The sequence below is a fragment of the Scyliorhinus canicula genome, chromosome 14, assembly GCF_902713615.1.
Source record: "Scyliorhinus canicula chromosome 14, sScyCan1.1, whole genome shotgun sequence".
In the NCBI taxonomy this organism is placed as follows: Eukaryota; Metazoa; Chordata; class Chondrichthyes; order Carcharhiniformes; family Scyliorhinidae; genus Scyliorhinus; species Scyliorhinus canicula.
In genome coordinates this window covers 49,281,883-49,304,738 of record NC_052159.1, presented here as the reverse complement: position 1 = coordinate 49,304,738, position 22,856 = coordinate 49,281,883, and the positions used below count along the sequence as shown (strand labels likewise).

Genomic DNA, 22,856 nt, shown 5'->3' with positions numbered 1-22,856 from the left:
AATTTTTTTAATTAATCACGGGTGGAATTCCATTCCTTTGAATTTTTCTTTCTTGTTGAAATGTATCCTGAATCTTCTGAAATACCCCTTGAAGTATCTGCCACTGCATCTCTATTATCCTATTCCTTAACCTTCACTTTAACTTAGACTTCACTTTAACTAGTTCTGCTTTGATACTCTCATGTATGCCCCTATTTAAGTTTAAAATACTCATCTTGGACCTACTCTTCTCTCCCTCAAACTGATTGCTTTCACTGTTGTGGTGAATGTATTACGGCGACCATTCACCACTGTATTACATTACATTGCATTGGACTATGTTGATGCCCTTGTGGGCTCCACCTATGGACCATTGTATTACATTAATGAATCTGAGGAAAGGTCAACTTCAATGGGGTAAGAACAGATCTGGGCCAAATAAATCCAGAGCTCCCTGGATGACAAAAGAGACACAAATTAGGATGAAGGAGAAAAATGTGCTTGTGGCAGAGAAAAAACATTTTCATGCAGCCGTTGTTGGGATCTGGAATATACTGCCTTGAGATTGTGGTAGAGGCATGTTCCATTTAAGCATTTGGGACGGAATTAGACTGTTATCTGAAAAGGGAGAATGAGGAGGGTTATGAGGAGAAGGCAGGAGAATAATTTGAAGAGGTGGTACAGACACAATGGGCTGAATGACCTTCTTCTGTACTGTAACAATTGTATGATTCTATGTGGCAGCTAAAATGCATGATGTAAGCTCCCACAAACAGCAATGAGAAAATCTATTTTAGCGGTTGATTGAGGAATAGGTATTGTCAGGACACTGGAGAGAACTACCCTGTTCCTCTTTAAATTAATGCGCCCACCTGAGAGAGCAAAGGAGGCTTTGGGATAACTCTCAACTGAAAGAAGGCTCTTCTGACAGTACAACACTCCTGTAGTACCAGGGTAGAGTGTCAGTCTAGATTTGTATGCTCAAGTCTTGAGAGTCGAACTTGAACCCACCCACAACATCCTGTCTCAGAAGCAAGAGTGCTACCCACTGGGCTACAGCTGATCCACAGTATCAACTGTGGCACAGTGGTTAGCACTGCTGCCTCACAGTGCCAGGGGTCAGGGTTCATTTCCGACCTTGGATGACTGTGTGGAGTTTGCACATTCTCCCTGTGACTGTGTGGGTTTCCTCCCACAGTCCAAAGATGTTTCGGTTAGGTGGATTGGCCATGCTAAATTGTCCCTTAATGTCGAGGGATGTGTGGGTTAAGAGGGGTCTTGGGATTGCAGGGATAGGGTGGGAGCCCGGATAGCATGCTCTTTCAGAGGATCGGTACAGATGCGATATGCTGAATTATCTCCTTCTGCACTATAGGATTCTATGAACTGTATCTCTCACCTTGGCCACTGTCTCCAGTATGACCAGATGTTCACAATCCTGGCATCTTGCTTGATGCTGAACTGAACTTCCAATGCACATCTTCTTTATCCCAAATGCCAGCTGCTTCCCTCTTTGTCTTTCTGTCACAGCAGCCTGTTGCTCGTTATGCTTTCCCTTAATTTGCTCTGTTTTAATTACCTTTGCTCAAGAGTCGCCAGGTATCTTTCTGATACCTCCACAAGGTTCAAACCAAATACTGATCAATGACTCGATACATAGAACATACAGTGCAGAAGGAGGCCATTCAGCCCATCGAGTCTACACCGACCCACTTAAGCCCACCCTATCCCCGTAATCCAATAACCCCTCCTAACACTAAGGGCAATTTAGCACGGCCAATCCACCTAACGTGCACGTCTTTGGACTGTGGGAGGAAACTGGAGCACCCGGAGGAAACCCAAGCAGACACGGGGAGAACGTGCAGACTCCGCACAGACAGTGACCCAGCAGGGAATCGAACCTGGGACCCTGCCTGGCGCTGTGAAGCCACAGTGCTATCCACTTGTGCTGCCCACAAGTACACCAGTTAGTAAGTTTGAAATCAATGCACATTTATTTACACACAGTCAATTATTACTCATGTGCAAACTCTACTCACTAAACTACAACTACTACTAAAAGCCTATACTTAGCTTTGAGTGGCCCACTCATGGGCTACAAGCCCATGTTCATGATTTTGTCAACTCGAACATTGCTCTGCCCAGATTCTAATTCTCAACCCATATTTTTTCTCACACCCATCAACATTGATATACATTGGCTTACATTTGTTCTTGGTTTTCTCAACTCCATAAATTTAAAATTCTTATTCTCCTGGTTTAAATCTTTTGTTGTCTTGCTCCTCTCCTTTTCTTAACCTCCTCCAGACTTACAATGACACCCCATACTCTTATTTTTTCTTTCCAGTCTTTTATGTATCTTCCTTCTTGCTTCACCCCAGCTTTACAGTTGTTCATTTGGATACATATGTTCCATTGTCTGGGTGTCTCTCGCTAAACCTCAATGACGGTTCACCTCCATCTTCTCCTTAAAAACCTTACTTTTTGGCATGCTTTATGGTCATTCTCCTCCTAGTTTTTCCTCCTTTGAAATGGCAGCCAATTTCCTATTCCTCTATGAAATACCTACAGATGTTTCTTCTTGTTATGGGCCAGTGTTTAGAGAACCCCAAAGTGTATCATGAAGTTCACCTGATCCACAACTTTTAATAGATTGTGGTATGGGGAGCACATGGCCCACTCTTCAGGTGTGGTAGAGCAGAAATGGAAAAGTATTTTTTAAAGAAAAACAATGTTTATTCTATGAACTCAAGTTAACCTTTTTAAAACATACAGTGAACATCTCAGCAACCATTAATTCAAATACAACCCCCAAAGAATACAACACTAATTAATCCTTGATAACTTCCCAAACAACATCCAGAAGACATAAGAAACACCTTTTAACAGAAGCACATTAGGTTTGCATTCACTACTGAGAACATTTATAATTCTGAATTCACCAAATGATCAAGAGATAGTCTTTTGATGGCAGAGAGATCAACAGTACACCTGCTCTGTCTGGCTTCAGCTCCAACACTGAAAACGAAACTAAAACACACCCTGCAGCAAACGGCCTAAAACAAAAGTAAAAAGCTGACAGGCAGCAAAGCTCCACCCACACTCTGACATCATTGCAGTAATATGAGGAGCCAAACATTTCTTAAAGCGACATTCTCATGACATTCTATCCTACAAAACTGCAAGCTGTTATTGAAGAAAGTTGAAATGTTCAGAATATAAACGTCTGCTAACAGCCTGATAAAACCAGGACTATTTTCAATGTATGTTATTGCAACTACTCATTCAATTCATGCATCAGTCACTCACTCAAATTTCGGGAATAAAGTAAAATTACATTGAAGCTTTCTATGACAACTATAAGAAGAGTATGCATGTATCATACATACAAAACTTTTCAGCAGCCAGACAGCAACCACATATCACGGACATTAACAGCTACACCCATTGTTCACTGATCAAATCATGGCTTAATTGCCATCGGATAGACCAGGAGATTATGAATACAGGTTGGAGCCTGAGGACATGCCTGTGAGCCGATCAATTCTTTTAGAATGTGTAATTTTGTGTTAAATACAATAAATGAAGGCTTAATAGCAACCCAAAACTATTAGTGCTCTCCTTCAACAAGTGAGCTACAATTCACTTCTCCTCATCACTGTGAAAAAGAAAATTCCAGACTGGCCAAATATCCTGCTCCATACAACTGTCATCTTGTCTGTCATAAAAACCATTAAAAGCACCAGTAAAATAAAAGAAAAATACTGTGGATGCTGGAGAGCTGAAATAAAATCAGAAAGTGCTGGAAAACACAGCATGTTTAAAAAAAATCTGATTGCAGATGTGGGATTTGCTGGCTAGACCATCATTTGTTGCTGCTCCCTTATTGCCCTTGTGGTGGTGAGCCCCCTCCTTGAACTGCTCAGTCCATGTGCGTGTGGTACAAGTATGCCCACAGCTGTTCGGGAGGAAATTCCAGGACTTTAAGCTAGGGGCAGTGAAGGAATGATAATATTGTTCCACGTTAGGATGATGTGTAGCTTGGAGGGGTACTTGTAGGTGGTGTTTTTTCCATACATCAGCTCCCTTGTCCTATTAGGTGGCAATGGGTATGGAAGGTGCTGTCTAAGGAGTCTGGGTGAGCCACTGTGAGCGAAACAGAGTTAATATTTCAAGTGCAACATTGCTCAGCTAACACAATATCTCTCTCCACAGATGACTGCCTTACCAGCTTTTGTCAGTTTTGTCAGCATTTTTGTGTTTTTCTCATAAAATGTGTCAGTATCTTTCCGCTGTGGTGGAGGATGGGCACATTGGAAATCCTCCTCCTGGGCCTGGCCACAGGTATGAATGTACATCCACTGCATATCCGGGTAGCCCTGGAGCAGGAGTACGCATTCTACGACCAATGGGAATCTTGGGGATACGGGTGGTGCACTGAAGAGTTTGATTGAAACAATAAGAATAATCTGTATTGTCACAAGTAGGCTTACATCAACACTGTAATTAAGTTAGTGAAAAGCCCCTAGTCGCCACACTCTGGCGCCAATTTGGGCAGAGGGAGAATAACAAATGTCCATTACACCTAACAACTGGGGAGAACGTGCAGACTCCACACAGTGACCCAAGTGGGAATCAAGCCTGGGACTCTGGTGCTGTGAAGCAACAGGGCTAACCACTGTGATACATTGCCACCCAAGTGGAAAGCTTACGGTTCCGTTGTCCTTTTATAATGATTTGGGTTTTATTGAGTGCTCCCCCCCTAAAATAGAGGTCACTTCTGTTAGAATTTTATGCCAATTTGGGTAACCCAGTATCTACTCAAATGGGGTTAACTGAATAGGGCAGGGGCCTAGGTAGGGTGCTCTTTCAGACGGTTGGGGCAGACTCGATGAGCTGAATGGCCTCCTGCACTGTAGCAATTCTAAATGTTCAATTAAAAGACGCAGAATCATGTTGCCTCTGTTGCTGGGAATTATTTCGATCCCTGCAAACACTCGCGCAGGTTCTTGAACCAGCATCGCGCGCGCCCGTTTCAACGGCCGCGCGTTCTTCAACAGGCAGCGCGCGCGCGCGCCCGTGTGCGCGCGGGATAGCCGTGGTAATGGTGCACGCTGCTAGTCAGCGTGCGTTTGATTTGCGACAACGTGCGGCTTGCCATATGTGGGATTGAAGTGCGATACCGGTGTTGTGTGCAGGCAACGAGCGAGCGACAGCGACAGCGACAGCGACGACTTGTGCAACAATCCCACGTTTACAGGCCAACCAGCGGCTTATATGGTGCCTCCGAGTGTCACCGAGCGACATCGTGTAACCGAAGGAGGAGAGCCCTCTGGCCTCAGTTAGACAATACAATTAACAAGGAAACAAGAATCTAATCGGAAAGCTTTGAAAATGGACTATGATTTCAAGATGAAGCTGACGACAGAGAGGGAGCGAGTGGAGGACCTGTTTGAATACGAGGGGTGTAAAGTTGGAAGAGGCACTTATGGTCATGTATACAAAGCCAAACGGAAAGACGGGTAGGTAAAGGTTCTGTGAGCATGTAGGCCAAGCTGGTCATTTTTCATATTTGTTATTGTATGGTTTTTAATTGGCGAAGCAACGAAGCTGTGTTATCTTTTTGCCAATTACTTTATCGTACTGTTTGCTGTTTTGAAGTAAAGTCTGTTGCTTGGTTGGTGCAGCTTGTCGAATCTTTGCGGTTATGTAAGTGGAGAGGCAATTGAGTAAAAACATTTGTGTTAATTTTCATATAGAAAGATCTGTATAATTACCTTTGTTTGGAAAGGTGTCAAATACACCAATCTTATTTGGAAAGGTGTCAAATACACCAATCGGGATGAAACCTATTGATTTATACGCTCCCTTCATATTTATGTGATATTTCATTCGGTTTTACTGTGCTGTTAAGGTAAACTAAATCAATTAGCCTGCAAGACCAAATAGAAGACTAATACTGATTAGTGTTTCTGTTTAGCTGGAAACATTCGAAGATTAATGGACCCATTTACATCTAATGAAAATCTGCTTTATTTATTGAATATTATTAGGTTTAGATTTGAATGTTTATTGAATGGTTTAAAACCTTTCAAATATTTCTGTGGTGTAATTCTAATTAATATCTTTGATAAGGTTATTGATGTGTACAGTACAAAAATAACTCCTTGCAAATCTTAAATAATGCACAGAAATGAAAGGAAATACTTTCAAATTTTCCCCAGCAGGATTAATAATTTTACATGACATTCAGTCCAGTTTTGAATGATTACTGGGAAATTACATTGTGACCTTGGCAATTACCTGTGTGGAGGAAGTATTTTTCTTTTAAATGAGGCACTGTCTTAAGTGTGGAAATACAAACATACAAATTAGGAACAAGAGTAGGTATTCGTCCCTGAGCTCTGTTCTGCCATTTGGTAAGATCATGGTTCATCTGATTGTGGCCTCTACTTCTATGTCTACCCCTATATCCTTTTTGACTCTCTTTTTCTGTCAAGAATCTATCCAATTTAACCTTAAATATATTCAATGACCATCCCTCCACTGCTCTTTGGGGATTCCACAGACTAATGGAAAAAAGCTCAACTCTTAAATGGGAGAGAGATCCTTTATTTTTAAACTGTTCTAGTCTCTCCCACAAGGGGAAATATCCTTTCAGCATCCACTCTGTCAAGTACCCTACGGATCTTAGAAGAATGAGAGGTGATCTTTTTGAAACACAAACTCAAATGGATATAGACCTAACCTTTCCTCATAAGATAACCCCTTTGTCTCAGGAATCATTCGAAAGGACCTTTTTTGCACTCTAATGCAATTTAAAAAATTAAATACCTTTTAATGTGCCCAATTTTTTTTTCAATTGAGGGACAATTTAGTGTGGCCAATTCACCCACCCTGCACATCCTTTTGGGTTGCAGGGGTGAAACCCACACGGACACGGGGCGAACGTGCAAACTCCACCCTGGGTCGGCATCAAACTCGGGTCCTCGACGCTGTGTGGCAGCAGTGCTAACTACTGTGCCACCATACTTCCCCCAGCAATTATTTTTTCAAAAATGTAGATTCTTAATTCATTTTTTCCAATTAAGGGGCAATTTAGCGTTGCCAATCAACCTACCCTGCACATCTTTGGGTTGAAGTAGGTAAAACCCACGCAAACACGGGGAGAATGTGTAAACTCCACACAGACAGTGACCCAGAGCTGGGATCGAACCTGGGACCTCGGTGCTGTGAGACAGCAATGCTAACCACTGTGCTGCCCTTCCCCCAGCAATTATAATAATAATCCCAAGTAGGCTTACATTAACACTGAAATGAGGTTACTGTTAAAATCCTGTTTGGGTACACTGACGGAGAATTCTGAATGTCCAATTCACCTAACATCTTATTTGGGAGATCAAAACTGTACACAGTGCAACAGATGTGGTCTCGTCAATGCCCTGTACAACTGTAACAGAACATCCCTACTTTTATATTCCATTCCCCTTGCAATAAACAATAATATTCCATTTGTTTACTAATCTCTTCCTATACCTGCACGGTAACATTTTGATTTGTGTATCAGGGCATCCAGATCTCTCTCTACCTCAAGAGTTCTACAATCTCTCTCCATTTTAAATGATATGCTGCTTTTCTATTCTTCCTGCCAAAGTGGGCAAATTCACATTATACGCCATCTGCCAAATGTTTGCCCACTCACTTAACCTATTCATATCATTGTACAGACTTCCTATGCTTTCTTCGGAACTTGGTCTCTTACCTGTCTCTGAGTCTGTAAAATTAACAATTATACATTTGGTTCTTTCATTCAAGTCGTTGATATAGATTGTAAATAGTTGAGGCCCCACCATTGGTTCGTGTGGCACTCACTTCACTTCTTTGCCAACCCAAAAATGACCCATTTATGCCTACTATTTTTCCTGTTAGCTAACCTAATCTCTAGTCATGCTAATATGCTGCCCCCTACACCCTGAGTTTTTTTTTTTTTGCATGGTAACCTTGGTTGGCACCTTATCTGATACCTTCAGGAAACTTCTCCCCCAACTCTTCCGTACCTGCAAAATCCCCTTTCAAAAACAAGTCCTTCATCTCCACTCCAAGCTCCTCCCATCCCCGAAACCTCAACCTCACATCCATCCTCTCTGGCTCAAACCCATGATTCCTTTGGATCGGCATCAACTTCGACCCTGCCCCCACGTCACGTTTGCCGGCCAATAACAGGTTTGGAAGGGTCAGGCCCTCGACTCTCACCCTCTCTGAAGTACCAACCTCCTAATCTTTGCCACCTTACTTGCCCACACAAATGGCAGAACCAACCTATTCACTCTTTAAAAAAAAAACGATTTCGGCAAAAAGACCGGTAAGCACTGAAAAAGAAATAAGAACTGCGGAGAAATGTTCATCTTAACCGCCTGCACCTGACCTGCCAGCAATAGAAGACTGGTCCACCTCAATAGAACCGCCTCACAAAGCCATGTTGACTGCTTTATTGCAAAGATTTTCTGAGTGGCCTGCAATAACCGCCTCAGTAATAGATTCCAGCATTTTGTCTCTGACAGATGTTAGGCTAACTGAACTGTAGTTGTTGTTTAGCTGGTTGGTTGTACTATAGTATTATTTTTGTGATTTGTTTTTGTATGATTTGCATTACTTTTTTTAAGTGTTCAGCTAGCCATTTCTTTGTGTTGGTCAAACATTTTCTAGGATCTGAACTACTTTCAGTTTTCTTCTGCCCTGCACATGCTGACCTTTTCTGGGGTCCAGTTACATTAGTAATAAAAACATCTGGTTGCTTGCCCAAGTAACTACTGTATTTTACAATCATGGAGGGTATTATAGCAAAGTTTGACCTTTTGTATGGGTTTACTGATGGAGTCATTATTTTGCCATCAGGAGAGAGAGACTTTGCTTATTTTAGCCCTTCAGTTTGGCATGTTGGGATGTGTTTTCACTTTGTACCTCAGTTGAGATTTGATAACAGCATAGAGTAGGGATTGAACTTGGGACCTTCACACCTGCTGAGTTCAATAATACAGCAATCATGAATTTATCCTCTTGAATTATTGAGGGAGCTCCATTACCTTTTTTATTTAACTATTTTATTTTATTCTAGCTGTGTCTCAAACAAATTTGCATCTTAAATGTTTGCCGCTATCATCGTGATAAAATTAAATTGTTCAAATTAATTATTAACTTGTAAATGTATATATTCATTTTCCACTTGCATGTTTTCACATTAGTGGGTGTCAACATTTTAATGTGGTTGTTCACTTTTGGTAGTAAGAATAGAAAAGCAACATTTTTTAAAAGGTGTGTCATGATAAGGAGATATGAGGAACTTGTGTCCAGATATGGGATCCAAGATGTAGCAGGCAGTTTAGGGGTTAAATAGACTGAGGGAAAAGACTGCTAGCATCAGAGTCAGAGGAATACACCCACAGCCTTAGTTACACGGCAACACGGTAGCATGGTGGTTAGCATAAATGCTTCACAGCTCCAGGGTCCCAGGTTCGATTCCCGGCTGGGTCACTGTCTGTGCGGAGTCTGCACGTCCTCCCCGTGTGTGCGTGGGTTTCCTCCGGGTGCTCCGGTTTCCTCCCACAGTCCAAAAATGTGCGGGTTAGGTGGATTGGCTATGCTAAATTGCCCGTAGTGTCCTAAAAAGTAAAGGTTATTGTTTGGGGGGGGGGGGGTGTTGTTGGGTTACGTGGGTTTGAGTAGGGTGATCATTGTTCGGCACAACATTGAGGGCCGAAGGGCCTGTTCTGTGCTGTACTGTTCTATGTTCTATGTACCTTGTCCCATTCAGAATTAACCTCGCTAGTGGGAATATACAGCATGCTCTGGTTCAGCCAGGATGATCCACTCCAGTCCCATTGTCCTTTGGGACAACCTTATTTGGCCAGCTATTAGCCCATCACAGAGACTGATGACCAATGTGTCCATCATTGGAAGGCTAGTTGCATATACATTGTCTAGCTCTGTTCTTTTGTATAAACTAGAGTGGGCAATCTGCCAAGATAACGATAATAGGTTCCAGTTTGGAAACCTGAGAGAATCTTTGTTTGAGGGCCTGGGCAGAGCTTGGAGGGAAAGAGAGAGAGAAGAGATGCTGTTCTGAACAGTTAGAACATAGAACATACATAGAACATAGAACGATACAGTGCAGTACAGGCCCTTCGGCCCACGATGTTGCACCGACATGGGAAGTCAAAAACTAAAGGCCATCTAACCTACACTATGCCATTATCATCCATATGCTTATCCAATAAACTTTTAAATGCCCTCAGTGTTGGCGAGTTCACTACTTTGCAGGTAGGGCATTCCACGGCCTCACCACTCTTTGCGTAAAAAACCTACCTCTGACGTCTGTCCTATATCTATTACCCCTCAATTTAAGGCTATGTCCCCTCGTGCTAGCCACCTCCATCCGCGGGAGAAGGCTCTCACTGTCCACCCTATCTAACCCTCTGATGATTTTGTATGCCTCTATTAAGTCACCTCTTAACCTTCTTCTCTTTAACGAAAACAACCTCAAGTCCATCAACCTTTCCTCATAAGATTTTCCCTCCATACCAGGCAACATCCTGGTAAATCTCCTCTGCACCCGTTCCAAAGCTTCCACGTCCTTCCTATAATGAGGCGACCAGAACTGTACGCAATACTCCAAATGCGGCCGTACCAGAGTTTTGTACAGCTGCAACATGACCTCATGGCTCCGGAACTCAATCCCTCTACCAATAAAGGCCAACACACCATAGGCCTTCTTCACAACCCTATCAACCTGGGTGGCAACTTTCAGGGATCTATGTACATGGACACCGAGATCCCTCTGTTCATCCACACTACCAAGAATTTTACCATTAGCCAAATATTCCGCATTCCTGTTATTCTTTCCAAAGTGAATCACCTCACACTTCTCCACATTAAACTCCATTTGCCACCTCTCAGCCCAGCTCTGCAGCTTATCTATGTCCCTCTGTAACCTGCAACATCCTTCGGCACCGACCCAGTTAAGCCCTCACTTCCACCCTATCCCTGTAACCCAATAACCCCTCTTAACCTTTTTGGTGACTAAGGACAATTTATCATGGCCAATCCACCTAACCTGCACGTCTTTGGACTGTGGGAGGAAACCAGAACACCCAGAGGAAACCCACGCAGACACAGGGAGAGCGTGCAGATTCTGCACAGACAGTGATCCAGCGGGGAATCAAACCTGGGACCTGGCACTGTGAAGCCACAGTGCTATCCACTTGTGCTACTGTGCTGCCCTAAGTTACAAGGAAAGGCTGTGGAAATCGACCAAGAGGTCATGTACGTTGCCACCGAGGCAGGCTTTGGAAAAGGGTTCTGATAACGTGTGTCTAACAGAAGGAAAACTGCTTTGCAAATGCAAGTATGGCATTGGTCTCTCTGTTTGAGCAACATGGTTATTATGAGTGATGTTTCTAGTGTGTTAAGGTTAAGAAACCACATGTAATCTGTTAGTGTTCAAGCTGAAGTAAAAGTTTAAATATTGTTTTCTTTTGTTTTAAGAAAGTAGGTTTGTAAAATAACCAAGCCCTATTTCTTATATTATCACTCCTGGAACGAATCGATCTCTCTGCACTGCATTAAAACTTAAAAAAGATTATGCCATCTGCTCCAGTCTCTGAGCCACTGTTGAGAGCTGACCAGGCGTCCATAACAGTGCGTCCGTAACAGTTGTGAAACTTGTAAATGTTGTTCAGATAGACTTGTTTGCTTGTACAAGAAAGACAAAGTTGCCATGCAGGTACAGTGAGCAGTTAGGAAGGCAAATGCATGTTGGTCTTTCCTGCAAAAGGATTGGAATACAGGAATAAAGAAGTCTTGCTACAATTGTACAAGTCTTTGGTGAGACCATTTCTTGAATACTGTGTTCAGTTTTGGTCTCCATATTTAAGGAAAGGATACGCTTGCATTGGAGGCAGTACAGTGAAGGTTTATTAGATTGATTTCTAGAATGGGAGGTTTGCCTATGTCAAGTGGGCACATATTCTCTCAAATTCAGAAGAATGAAGTTCAGAAGAATGAAGTTTGAAACAAGATTCTGAAGAGGCTTCGAGGGTAGAAGCTGACTTCTGGAATTTTCCATCCCAGAGGCTGGTTTGAAGCCCACCATGGCAGATGGTGAAATTTGAATTGAATTAAAACAAATTTGGAATTTAAAGTCTAATGATGACCATGAAACCATTGTCAATTGTCGTTAAAAACCCACCTGATTCACTAATGTCCTTTAGGGAAGGAAATCTGCTCTCCTTACCTGGTCTGGCCTATATATGACTCCAGACCCACTGCAATGTGGTTGACTCTTAAATGCCCCTCAAGAGCAATTAGGGATGGGCAATAAATAATGGCCCAGCCAGCGACACCAACATCCCATGAACAAATTAAAAAAGAAATTAAGGCTCAAGTGGCTGAAGCCCAAGATGAGCCATGATTGTATTGAATGGCAGAGTAGGCTTGATGGTTTGTATGTTCTACTCCTATTTCTTATGTTTGTATAAGCTGTAATGATAAAAGGAAAACAAAGTAGTACATCCACTTCAAGACCTGTTATAATAAGTTTGCAAACCATTGAAGGCATTTTCTCTTACAGAAAGCATTGGTGCACCTCAAGATGATCCAATTGAGGCAAACAATAAAAATATGCAACTTGCTAAATGTGAAAACAAATAATTCAATAAATCCATCTGAAGTTTTGACCCTATTTGTTTAACACTCCTTTTTTTTAAATTTAAGAGTACCCAATTATTCTTTTCCTATTAAGGGACAATTTAGCATGACCAATTCACCAACTAGGCACATCTTTGGGTTGTGGGAATGAGACCCATGCAGATACGGGGAGAATGTGGAAACTCCACATGGACAGTGACTCGGGACCGGGATTGAACCCGAGACTTCGGCACCGTGAGGCAGCAGTGCTAACCACTGCCACCGTGCTGCCCCTTGTTTAGCAGTCCTATGCATTTGAAAACAATTCATATGTTTGCCATCCTGTAATGTAAATTTTCAGCATTATTGATCTTAAAGTAAGGACTCGTTCAGTAACCTACAATTCTCCTAATCTTCAAATCCACTCCAAACGTTTAACTGTTAACTTCAGTTGATCCTACTTGTGGTTATGATTGTGTTCGTATATACACTACATGATGTGAAATGTCTAGAGATTTGTGGAATGCTTCTTTAAAGTCAGAGTCTCCCTGGTGAAAATATTTTATGTGAATCAGAAATTTGTGGGTTCAGACCCGGCACTAGAATTTTGTTACGTAATCTAAACTGTCATTAAGTGCAGCACTGAGGGAATTGTTTGAGGAACTGTTTTTCAAATGAGACATTAAACTGAAGCCCAAACTGCCTACAAGTGGACATAAAAAGATCTTGTAACACTTTGTTTAACGAGCAGGAAGTTCTCAAGGCGCCCTAGCCAATATTCAACAATTCCCCACTCCTTTCACAGTACTTTAAGACCTTATGTATGAAAATTAGATGCTGAATTTATCTACAAAATAACTAGACTTAAAAAGTAAATAATTGGCTTATGAAGTATTTGGAACATGGATATGAATGATGCAATATAAATACAAGTTTTGTTTGAGATTCTTAACTTTGTGCCCAATCATTATAGTATCACTGGTAATTGGATCTAATATATCATTATTTACCCATTCTGTTTTGAGTGGAAAAAAACCCACATATCCAAGTAAATATATATTGCATCTTTTCCAATGCTTTTACATTATTGCTATAAACGGATGTTCAAACTGTCATTAGTTCATTCGAGTTCAGGTTTTGCACTGTATTAGTTCCTTAGCTTTGTATTCTGTTGGCCTTCAGTTCTTCCCATAATTAAGAAAATTCCTTTCCACTGGAACCTGCAGCCAACTGTAATGGTTGAAAGCTAGGTAGGTGCTTTTTGCCTTTCATAAGAATGTTTCTAGGTCTTTGGGGGACAGGCTCTGGGTGTCTTTGAGGTCTTGTGATGAGTTTAGTCTAAACAAATTACAAAATTGCAATTGATGGCTTTTGGCATTTGGAGAGGTGGGGAGTCATTTTTCCGAAGTTACCATTAGTGACGTGGTCACGCTAACAAATACTGCAATTCACTGAAGAAATTTTTGGTTTACCTGATTTTCCTACAGGAAGTCCAAGTTATCAAGACTTGTGGAAGAATTAGAGCATTGCAGGCATATGAAGTTTTGATGGGAGCAGGAATTGTGATTGCCCTATGTTCTTGTATCGATCTATCATTGTCTAGCATGTAATTTTGCACTGTATTTGTGTGATGTTTTAACATGATTCTTGGATCGTAGGTTTCCAGATATATCGATGGTTCCATGTATTTCAGTTTCGCTTGCAATGTATAGAAAAGGTGGGTGCAGGAGATAGTTGCTGAATGACTGGATTTTATTCTTTCTTCGAGTTGACCTGAAAGTCCAAGGATTCAACATTTCTGCAGGTTTCAAGGTCAACACTAGAATGACAATGGTTTTCTGCAAACTGAGCAAGATTGACTATAGATGTAGGCCTAATTAGGAGTTGGCATCAATGAGGCTCCATTAAGTAATGAGTGCCCCATTTCGAAATCCAATCCATGAGCAAGATTGACTATAGATGTAGGCCTAATTAGGAGTTGGCATCAATGAAGCTCCATTAAGTAATGAGTGCCCCATTTCAAAATCCAATCCATGACAATATTGAGGCATTTAGAGCTAGGAAAAGGCAGAATCTCGTCCTGTCCAATCCAGGAACTTGGTATCTGTGTGTAGGAAGTATAAGATTTTGTAAACTTTTCAGGCGCGCAAAGGAGGGAGAACATTTACCTAAGGTCAGGTCTCTACAAATAGTGAAACACTGACATAAGATCAACCCCAGACCACACATGTTGACACTCTGCCTGGTCAGTGCAAACAGATTAAGTGTTCACATCCAATGTTTGATAATGTCTGTACTCATCTGGAATTATGAGTCTTTTTAATGTTTCAAGTCAGCTGTTTTCTAAAGATAGTTTCACTTAAATAAATCATCTGATTTTTGTTAACGAGATTGAAATTGCCCTGTATACTTGCACAAATGAACTTGCATAAGTTTAAAATAAAAACAGTGAATTTGCAAATCTTCTGAAGGAACAAGACTCAACACTTGCAAATTATTTTATCAAGACCAAAGAGGCTGTTCAGCATTTGCTGCAAATATAGTTCATAAAACATTCAAAATTACTTAAAATCTCTCACCGCGATTGAATCTGCAAAGACTGCAGCTGTGCACTAGTGGAGGAGAAGGATATCAAAACCCTGTCTATTTCCCTGTCTATAATTTCCCTGTCTATTTTTGCATCTGCAGACACCAAATGTTTCTGCCAGTTCGACAGTAATGACAATGAGTGTTGGTGGTTTTGCCATCATTATAACCCCAGTTAGGCTCGTCAGCTGCATTGTGCCAGTTCAATAAAACCGCTGTCTACTTTGGTTTATTCTCTCTCCACACAAGCATAAAAATCTTATTTCAAGATTTATCCATTTTCCTTTTAAAAGCTACTATAGATTCAATTTTGACCACTGTTTGATTTGTCATTCCTTGCCCTAACACCAAACCACTTGTGTACCACTTTTTTCAACCTCTTCCTTGTTTTGTTCAGCATCAGTAGTTTATGTTAATTTATGAGGTGTTCCTTTCAAGTCTGAAAAGCCTAATCTCGTTCAATTTTTTGTTCATCATTTAGACTTCTCTGCACCCTTTTCCCTTGGTACTAGTGTCCAGCATTACTGAAGGCATGGTCTAACTAAAACAGTACGTCTTCTGATTTGAATTATAATCTTTTTCAACATTGTGTTGGCTTGATTGATAGGTGCTATAAAAGGACTCCTTTGATACCGCTATTTCTGCTCAGCTGACACCATCAGCAAACTTGACCAATTGTGCTTCGAGTTTCAGAAACTATCATTAATGCAAATTAGAAACTAGTGATTCCAATACAGATCCATTTGAACTTTTCTCCCACCCTGATAGAGATCCTCTAATACTTATTTTCTACACTTCAATACTTTCTTATTTGTTCCTGAAATTTTATACCGATACCTATTGTTGTGTGCTAAACAATAACCTCTCATTAGAAAATTTGACATTCCTTTTAGATATCTAAATGCAGCATGCCATGAGACGTTCCACACTAACTTGCATGTTACTTCTTCAAGCGATCATGTTCATTGTTTTGGTAGAAAATTGCCTTTTTTATTCCGGATTGTTCGCTGTGAGCAAGATTGTTATTGTATAAAAAAATGAAGTCTATTGCTGATTAATTTGATTACTTTACACAAGATTGAAGTAAAACAAAGATGCCTTTCTTTGTAACCATTTTCTTCACGCATCTTCTCCACTGAGTAGTATTGCACTTCGCATGCTTCACCTGATGTCCATGTATTTACATTGTGTATCTATCATATGTCTTATATTTTCATGTGTGGAATGATACTTTTCACTGTACCTCGGTACACGTGACAATAAACCCAAATTCAATCTTTTGAAAATGTGCACCACCTTGTCTTGTTTGTCATCTTCAGTTTCTCCCTTAGTAACAATGCCTCACAAATTTTCTCTAATATTTGTCAGCACCTTTGTGTTTGTCTTTGTCTCAAGGCGGAGGACAGCAAATGATTTGTGCCTTGGTGGTCAACTCTGTTAATCATTGCCTTGTGTGGCTGAGGAGCTCCATTCTGACTTGGCATTTACTGCTGCAGATGAGAAACCTGGACTGAGAAGGTGCAGGTTTTGTTGGCCTGTTTTCTCTGGGCTCTCTCTTATCCAACTGAGTTGCCACCTTTTAAATGAGAAGGAAATGAGGCCGCGTGCAGTCTTCCAACCATAAGTGGAAGCAGTGAGCAGGTCACGCGCACTGCGCGTACACTTGACATCAAGTGCCCTGTATTTATGTGCTTTTGGTGACAAATCACAGGAGAGCTTATTCCATTTTCTAGCTGCTGGCAAGCAAGGCAAGAGGACTGTGAAGATGGATCATTTTGTTACAAGGAAGACATGGCTAGCGACACAGAGGCAAATTACCTATTGGCCAGGATCTCCCATCTGAATCTGCTGTAGAGAGCTGCTTAGGAGCGTCCAGGTCAGAACAGTGTTAACAGTGCAAGTTTTAGCTCTGTAAAGAGCTCCAGAGCCTCTGGTTAACAACTTGAAAAGGAGATTCTTAACTCTGGAACAAAGCAGTATAAAGATGGTTTATTGAGATATGGTTTTGTCAATTGTGGCAATGCAAATAAAGATGCAAAAAAAATGTCTTCTGCTGGGAAGTACTGGCAAATGAGAGAAGTTTCAGATTTTGATAGAGAAGTGGTGAGCGAAAAACCCCTTTAAAAAATTTTTAAAAATAAATTTAGAGTACCCAATTATTTTTTTTCCAATTAAGGCGCAATGTAGTGTGACCAATCCACCTAACCCATCTTTGGGTTGTGAGGGTGAAACCCACGCAGACACGGGGAGATGGTGCAAACTCCACACTGACAGTGACCAAGGCCAGGATTCGAACCCGGGTCCTCAGCGGCGCAGGCAGCAGTGCTAACCATTGTGCCACCATGCCGCCCTGAATAGTGGCCTATTAATCATTTAAAAAAATAAATTTAGAGTACCCAATTCATTTTTTCGAATTAAGGGGCAATTTAGAGTGGCCAATTCACCTACCCTGCTCATCTTTTGGGTTGTGGGGGTGAAACCCACGCAAACAAGGGAAGAATATGCAAACTCCACACGGACAGTGACCCAGAGCCGGGATCGAACCTGGGACCTTGGGGCCGTGAGGCAGCAGCACTAACCACTGCACCACCATGCTACCCCTAAAATCTCCTTATGAGGTTGAGACAGCAGAGTCAGTTATTAACTTACAGCTGACTCCAAAAGAAAATACTATACTGCTGTGATAGCATATTAAAAACACACCAAAAGCCCTTGAGGCTGTTAGCATTCTGGCGTAGCATCTCACAGGAGTATCCACTTCTGAGTAAAACAAGCATTTTGTTTCTATTGCCCTTCACAACCACTGACATATGCGAGGTTGGAGTTTTCATTTTCACAAAGACGAAAACTGCACAAAGGAGCTGACTGAAGTCTGCACCTGATATGTGCATTGCTCGCGTCTCCTGTGACCCTGATTGTAGTGAGATTGTGAGGACCAAGCAGGCTCTCCTTTAGCATTAAAGATAAGTGAACACGGCGTGGGTCCCAAAGGTCAGCCAGTTTGAAAAAGTGGGCCCCAGGAAAAAAAGTTGGAGAACCATTCGCCTCCACAGACTTCCAAAAGTGTGGTGTCGAGAATTGTACACAGTATTCCAGTTGAGGTTGACCACGACTTTATAAATGTTGACCAAACTTGCTTGCTTTTGTATTCTATGCTTCTATTTATAAAGCTCAGATCATAAGAAATAGAACTCCGAGTTGGACAGTCGGTCTTTGAAGCTTGCTTAACCATTCAGTAACATCATGGCTGATGATCATTTTTCCTGCCTGGCAGCCCATAACCTCTGACTCCCTTATAGATCAAATCTGTCCAACTCAACCTTGAATATATTCAATGTTCTACCTCTATTGCTGCTTGGGGAAGAGAATTCTGACGGCCAATGACCCTGTAAATGAATAATTTATTTCTCATCTCTGTCTTAAATGGGAGACCCCTTATATTTAAACCGTTCCTCCCCTGCCTAGTTCCAGATTCCTCCACAAGAGGAAACACCTTCTCATCATCATCCCATCCAGCCCTCTCAGAATTTTATTTCCGTGAAATCATCTCTTTATCTTCTAAACTCTAGTAACTGTAGGCTCAATCTGCTCAACCTGTTCTTCTAAGGCGGCCCTTATAAGGCAGCCCTTTCATCTCAGGATTTAGCCTGGTGAACCTCCTCTGAACTGCATACAGTGTAAGTATATCCCTCCTTCAGTAAGGAGAACAAATATGAAAGGAGTACTCTGGTGCGGTCTTACCAATGGCCTGTCCAGTTGTAGCATGACTTAACTATTTTTATACTCTGTCACCCTTGTAATCAAGACTAACATTCAGTTTGCCCTCTGACTTGCTCTATCTGCATGCTAACTTGTGATTTGTGTACAAAGACACCCACATTCCTTTCTACAACAGCGTTCTGCAGTCTTTTTCTCCATTTAAATAATATTCTATATTTCTGTTCCTGCCAAAGTGGACCACCTCACATTTTCCCACATTATACTCTGCCAATTTTTTGCCCACTCACTTAACCTATCTATCTCCCTTTTTGCAGATTCTTTTGTATCCTCCTCACAACTTGCTTTCCTACCTATCTTTGTATCATCAATGTTTGCTACAATACAATCTGTCCATTCATCCAAGACAATCTGTCCATTCATCGAAGTCATTATTACAGATTGTAAATAGTTGATGCACCAGCACTGATCCCTATGGCACACCAACACTAGCTATAGTTTACCATCGTGAAAATGGCCCATTTATCCTGACTGGCTATTTCCTGTTAACCAATTCTCTATCCATCTTAATATTATCATCCCAAACACCATGAACTTTTAGCTTGTGCCATAACCTTTGATGGAGCACTTAATTGAATAGCTTTTGGAAATCCTAATGCACTGCATCTATTGGTTCCACTTTATTCACCCTGCTTTTTACACGCTCAAGACCTTCAATAAATATGTCAAGCACGATTTCCCTTTCACAAAACCATGTTGATTTTATTACGATCCCAGACCAGACCCGAACAGTTGCTACAATACTGGACACAAATTCCAATATTTTATTTAATTTATAACCTGTGAGGAAAGGATAATTCATTCCAGGAGTGAATTCATGTCGGGAAATGGTATATCAAAATTAGCATTGTTACTAACACAGGATTAATAACTTTAATTTTATAAATACAGATAGCTTTCAATTACCAGTTAAAGGATGCTTATCAATACGGTGACATAATAACCCTTAACTTCTATCTTTATTTCCACTCAAACAACAAAACCTTCTTGGATCACAATCCACTTTTAAAGACAGTGAACAGACTCAGGAGTACTTGCTGTGAAGAGATGTCATGGATAAACCACTTTGAGAAGGTGCTATCCTTCAGGCATCAGCTGCAGATTCTTTTCTGTCTCAACTTACTGTTCAAACTGCTTATCCTGTTCACAGGCAAATCTTTAACTCACTGTCTTGAGATTAGCTGCTTCTGGCCAAATCTTTAACTGAACTATATTGAAAGTAGTTGTGTGTCTTCTGTTCACATCCCTATCTAAAACTAAACTGAAACCTCACATCTGACTGCTTCAGCGAGATGTTGCAATATCTCACTTTAATATGCAGTTTCCAAGGTACTGAGATCTGACCCCCTCGTAGACCATGGATGAGCGCCGTTCAGTAGTGGTCTCCACGAACGGGGACCAGATGGAATGCCACTCGGGATCTCCCAGGGGATTGGAGGCCTCAAGGTGCATGTCCTTTGGGCAGGGTGGTTCCCTGGCGCTGCTTGTGCTACCTGGACCCCTGGTAGTGCTGGCCTGGCACCCTGGCAGTGTCACCTGGGTGGCAATGTCACTTGGGTGGCAGCCTGGCACTGCCAGCTGGCAGGGGCACCACCAGGGTATCAGGTTGGCACTGCCAAGGTGCCAAGCTGGCAATTTTGATGCAGTGGCAATCGCGCTGGAGGTGCCCTGCGTGGGTGTTGGGGGAGTCCAGGGAACCCGGGGACCACCTTACAATGAGTTGGGAGTGGGCGGGGGTCGGGTTGGGGGCTCCAAAGATCAGGACGCCATTTAAAACTGGTGTGTGGATATCTCGCCACACCTGAGGAGTTCTGGCAAGCGGAGCTCCTCAGTGCAGCAAATGGGGCTATGTGCAGCCTCGGCCACATGTTACTCACTGAGGCCTCCTATCTAACCCGAGTGCCGTTCAATAGCGCGTTGTGCTTCTCGGCACTGCGAGCGCCGGGAAACACACGACTAAACGTGCTCCTATGGGACGTTGGGCGCGAAACAATGTCTCGAATTATCTACTCCCCAGGGAATCCTCTTAATATAAGCAACAGCCCATTAGCACAAACTTTTACGATACTTTAATTGCTCCTCTGTTTCCAAGGAATTTTAAAAACGCGATTGTAGCAGTTACATACTATCCTAGGCTTTTAAAGCTTACTACACCAACTACTTATAATACAATATACCTGAAATTCCTACATTTCTCACAACTCTGATTCGCGGAATCATAGAATCCCTACAGTGCAGAAGGAGACCATTCGGCTTATCAAGTCTGCACTGATCCACCGAAAGAGCAGCCTACTAAGCCCAATCCCCGTTTATCCTGCAATTTCAAGTATTTTTCTGGTACTTTTCCAATGATAGATGTTAGACCAACTGGTGTAGACTTTCCTACGTTCTGTCCCTCTCTTTTATTTTTCTTTCTTTTTTTTCAATAAATTTAGAGTAACCAATTCATTTTTTTCCCAATTAAGGGGCAATTTAACATGGCCTATCCACCTACCCTGCACGTCTTTGGGTTGTGGTCCGAAACCAACTCAAACACGGGGGGGGGGGGAATGCAAACTCCACACGGACAGTGACCCAGAGCTGGGCCGAACCTGGGATCTCAGCGCCCTGAGGCAGCAATTCTAACCACTGTGCCACCATGTTACCTGTCCCTCTCCTTTCTTGAATAGAGCTTTTCAATCTGCTGGAACCATTCCAGAATCTAGGGAATTTTAGTAGATTATAAGCAATGCATCAACTATTTCTGCAGCCATAGTTTTAAGATCCCAGGATGCAGGTCATCCGGTCCAGGTGACTTGTCACCTTTTAAAGAAAAAGTACCGGCAAAACTGATGCCACTCGTAATCCTGAGTGTTTCTTTTAAGTTCCTTTCCATTTTGTCTCTTGGTTTCCTATTATTCTTAAAATACTTTTTGCATTTTCTGCTTTGACAACAGATACAAAATTACTTAAAGTCTGCCATTTCCTTGTTCCTGGTGGGTGGTGTTCTCGAGTGTAATGGTGGTGCCCATGTCAATGATCTGGCACGTCTTGCAGATGCTGTGACAACGGATGAACGGACATCACGCGACAATCGCCAGGCAGGAATGTTCCCTTCCAGTCGGGGAACGCTTCAGCAGTCGAGGGCATTCAGCCTCTGATCTTCCAGTAAGCATTCTCCAAGGCGGCCTTCAGGACGCGCGGCAACGCAGAATCATCGAGCAGCAACTTATAGCCAAGTTCCGCACACATGAGTACGGCCTCAACCGGGACCTTGGATTCATGTCGCATTACATTCACCCCACCTTGGGCTTGGGCTTGCAAAATCCTACCAACTGTCCTGGCTGGAGACAATTCACACCTCTTTAACCTGTGATTATCCTTCTCTCCAATTGCTCCGTCAGGACCTGTAGACTTAATTACCTGCCCAAGAGTTGCTTAAATGTCCCTAATTACGCTGACTCCACCACGTCTGCTGACAATGCATTCCACGCACCCACCACTCTGTGTAAAGAACCCTCTGACATCTCCCCTATACCTTCCTCGAATCACCTTTTATGTCCCTCTGATAGCCATTTCCGCCCTGGAGAAAAGTCTCTTGCTATCCACTCTATCCATGCCTCTCATCACCTTGTACACCTCTGTCAAATCACCTCTCTTCCTTCTTCGCTCCAATGAGAAAATCCCTAGCTCCCTCAACTTTTCTTCATAAGACATGCCCGCCAGTCCAGGCAGCATCCTGGTAAATCTCCTCTGCAACCTCTCCAAAGCATCCGCATCCTTCCTATAATGAGGCGACCAGAACTGGACACAATATTCCAAGTGTGGCCTAATCAGGGTTTTATAAAGCTGCA

At 42.1% G+C, this 22,856-nt stretch overlaps 1 protein-coding gene across 3 annotated transcripts in view; it reads left to right on the top strand.

Moving 5' to 3' along the window:
• Positions 1-5,082: 5,082 nt before the first annotated feature.
• The window catches only part of cdk8 (cyclin-dependent kinase 8), a 174,152-nt gene continuing 156,378 nt past the window's right edge, over positions 5,083-22,856 (top strand). The window contains exon 1 of one of the 3 annotated variants that reach the window (XM_038817911.1): positions 5,083-5,501. In XM_038817911.1, coding sequence (XP_038673839.1) covers positions 5,374-5,501 — 128 coding nt within the window. In that variant the 5' untranslated portion in view covers positions 5,083-5,373. The remainder of the gene's footprint in view (positions 5,502-22,856) is intronic. The other 2 variants (XM_038817910.1, XM_038817912.1) reach the window with 2 other exon arrangements.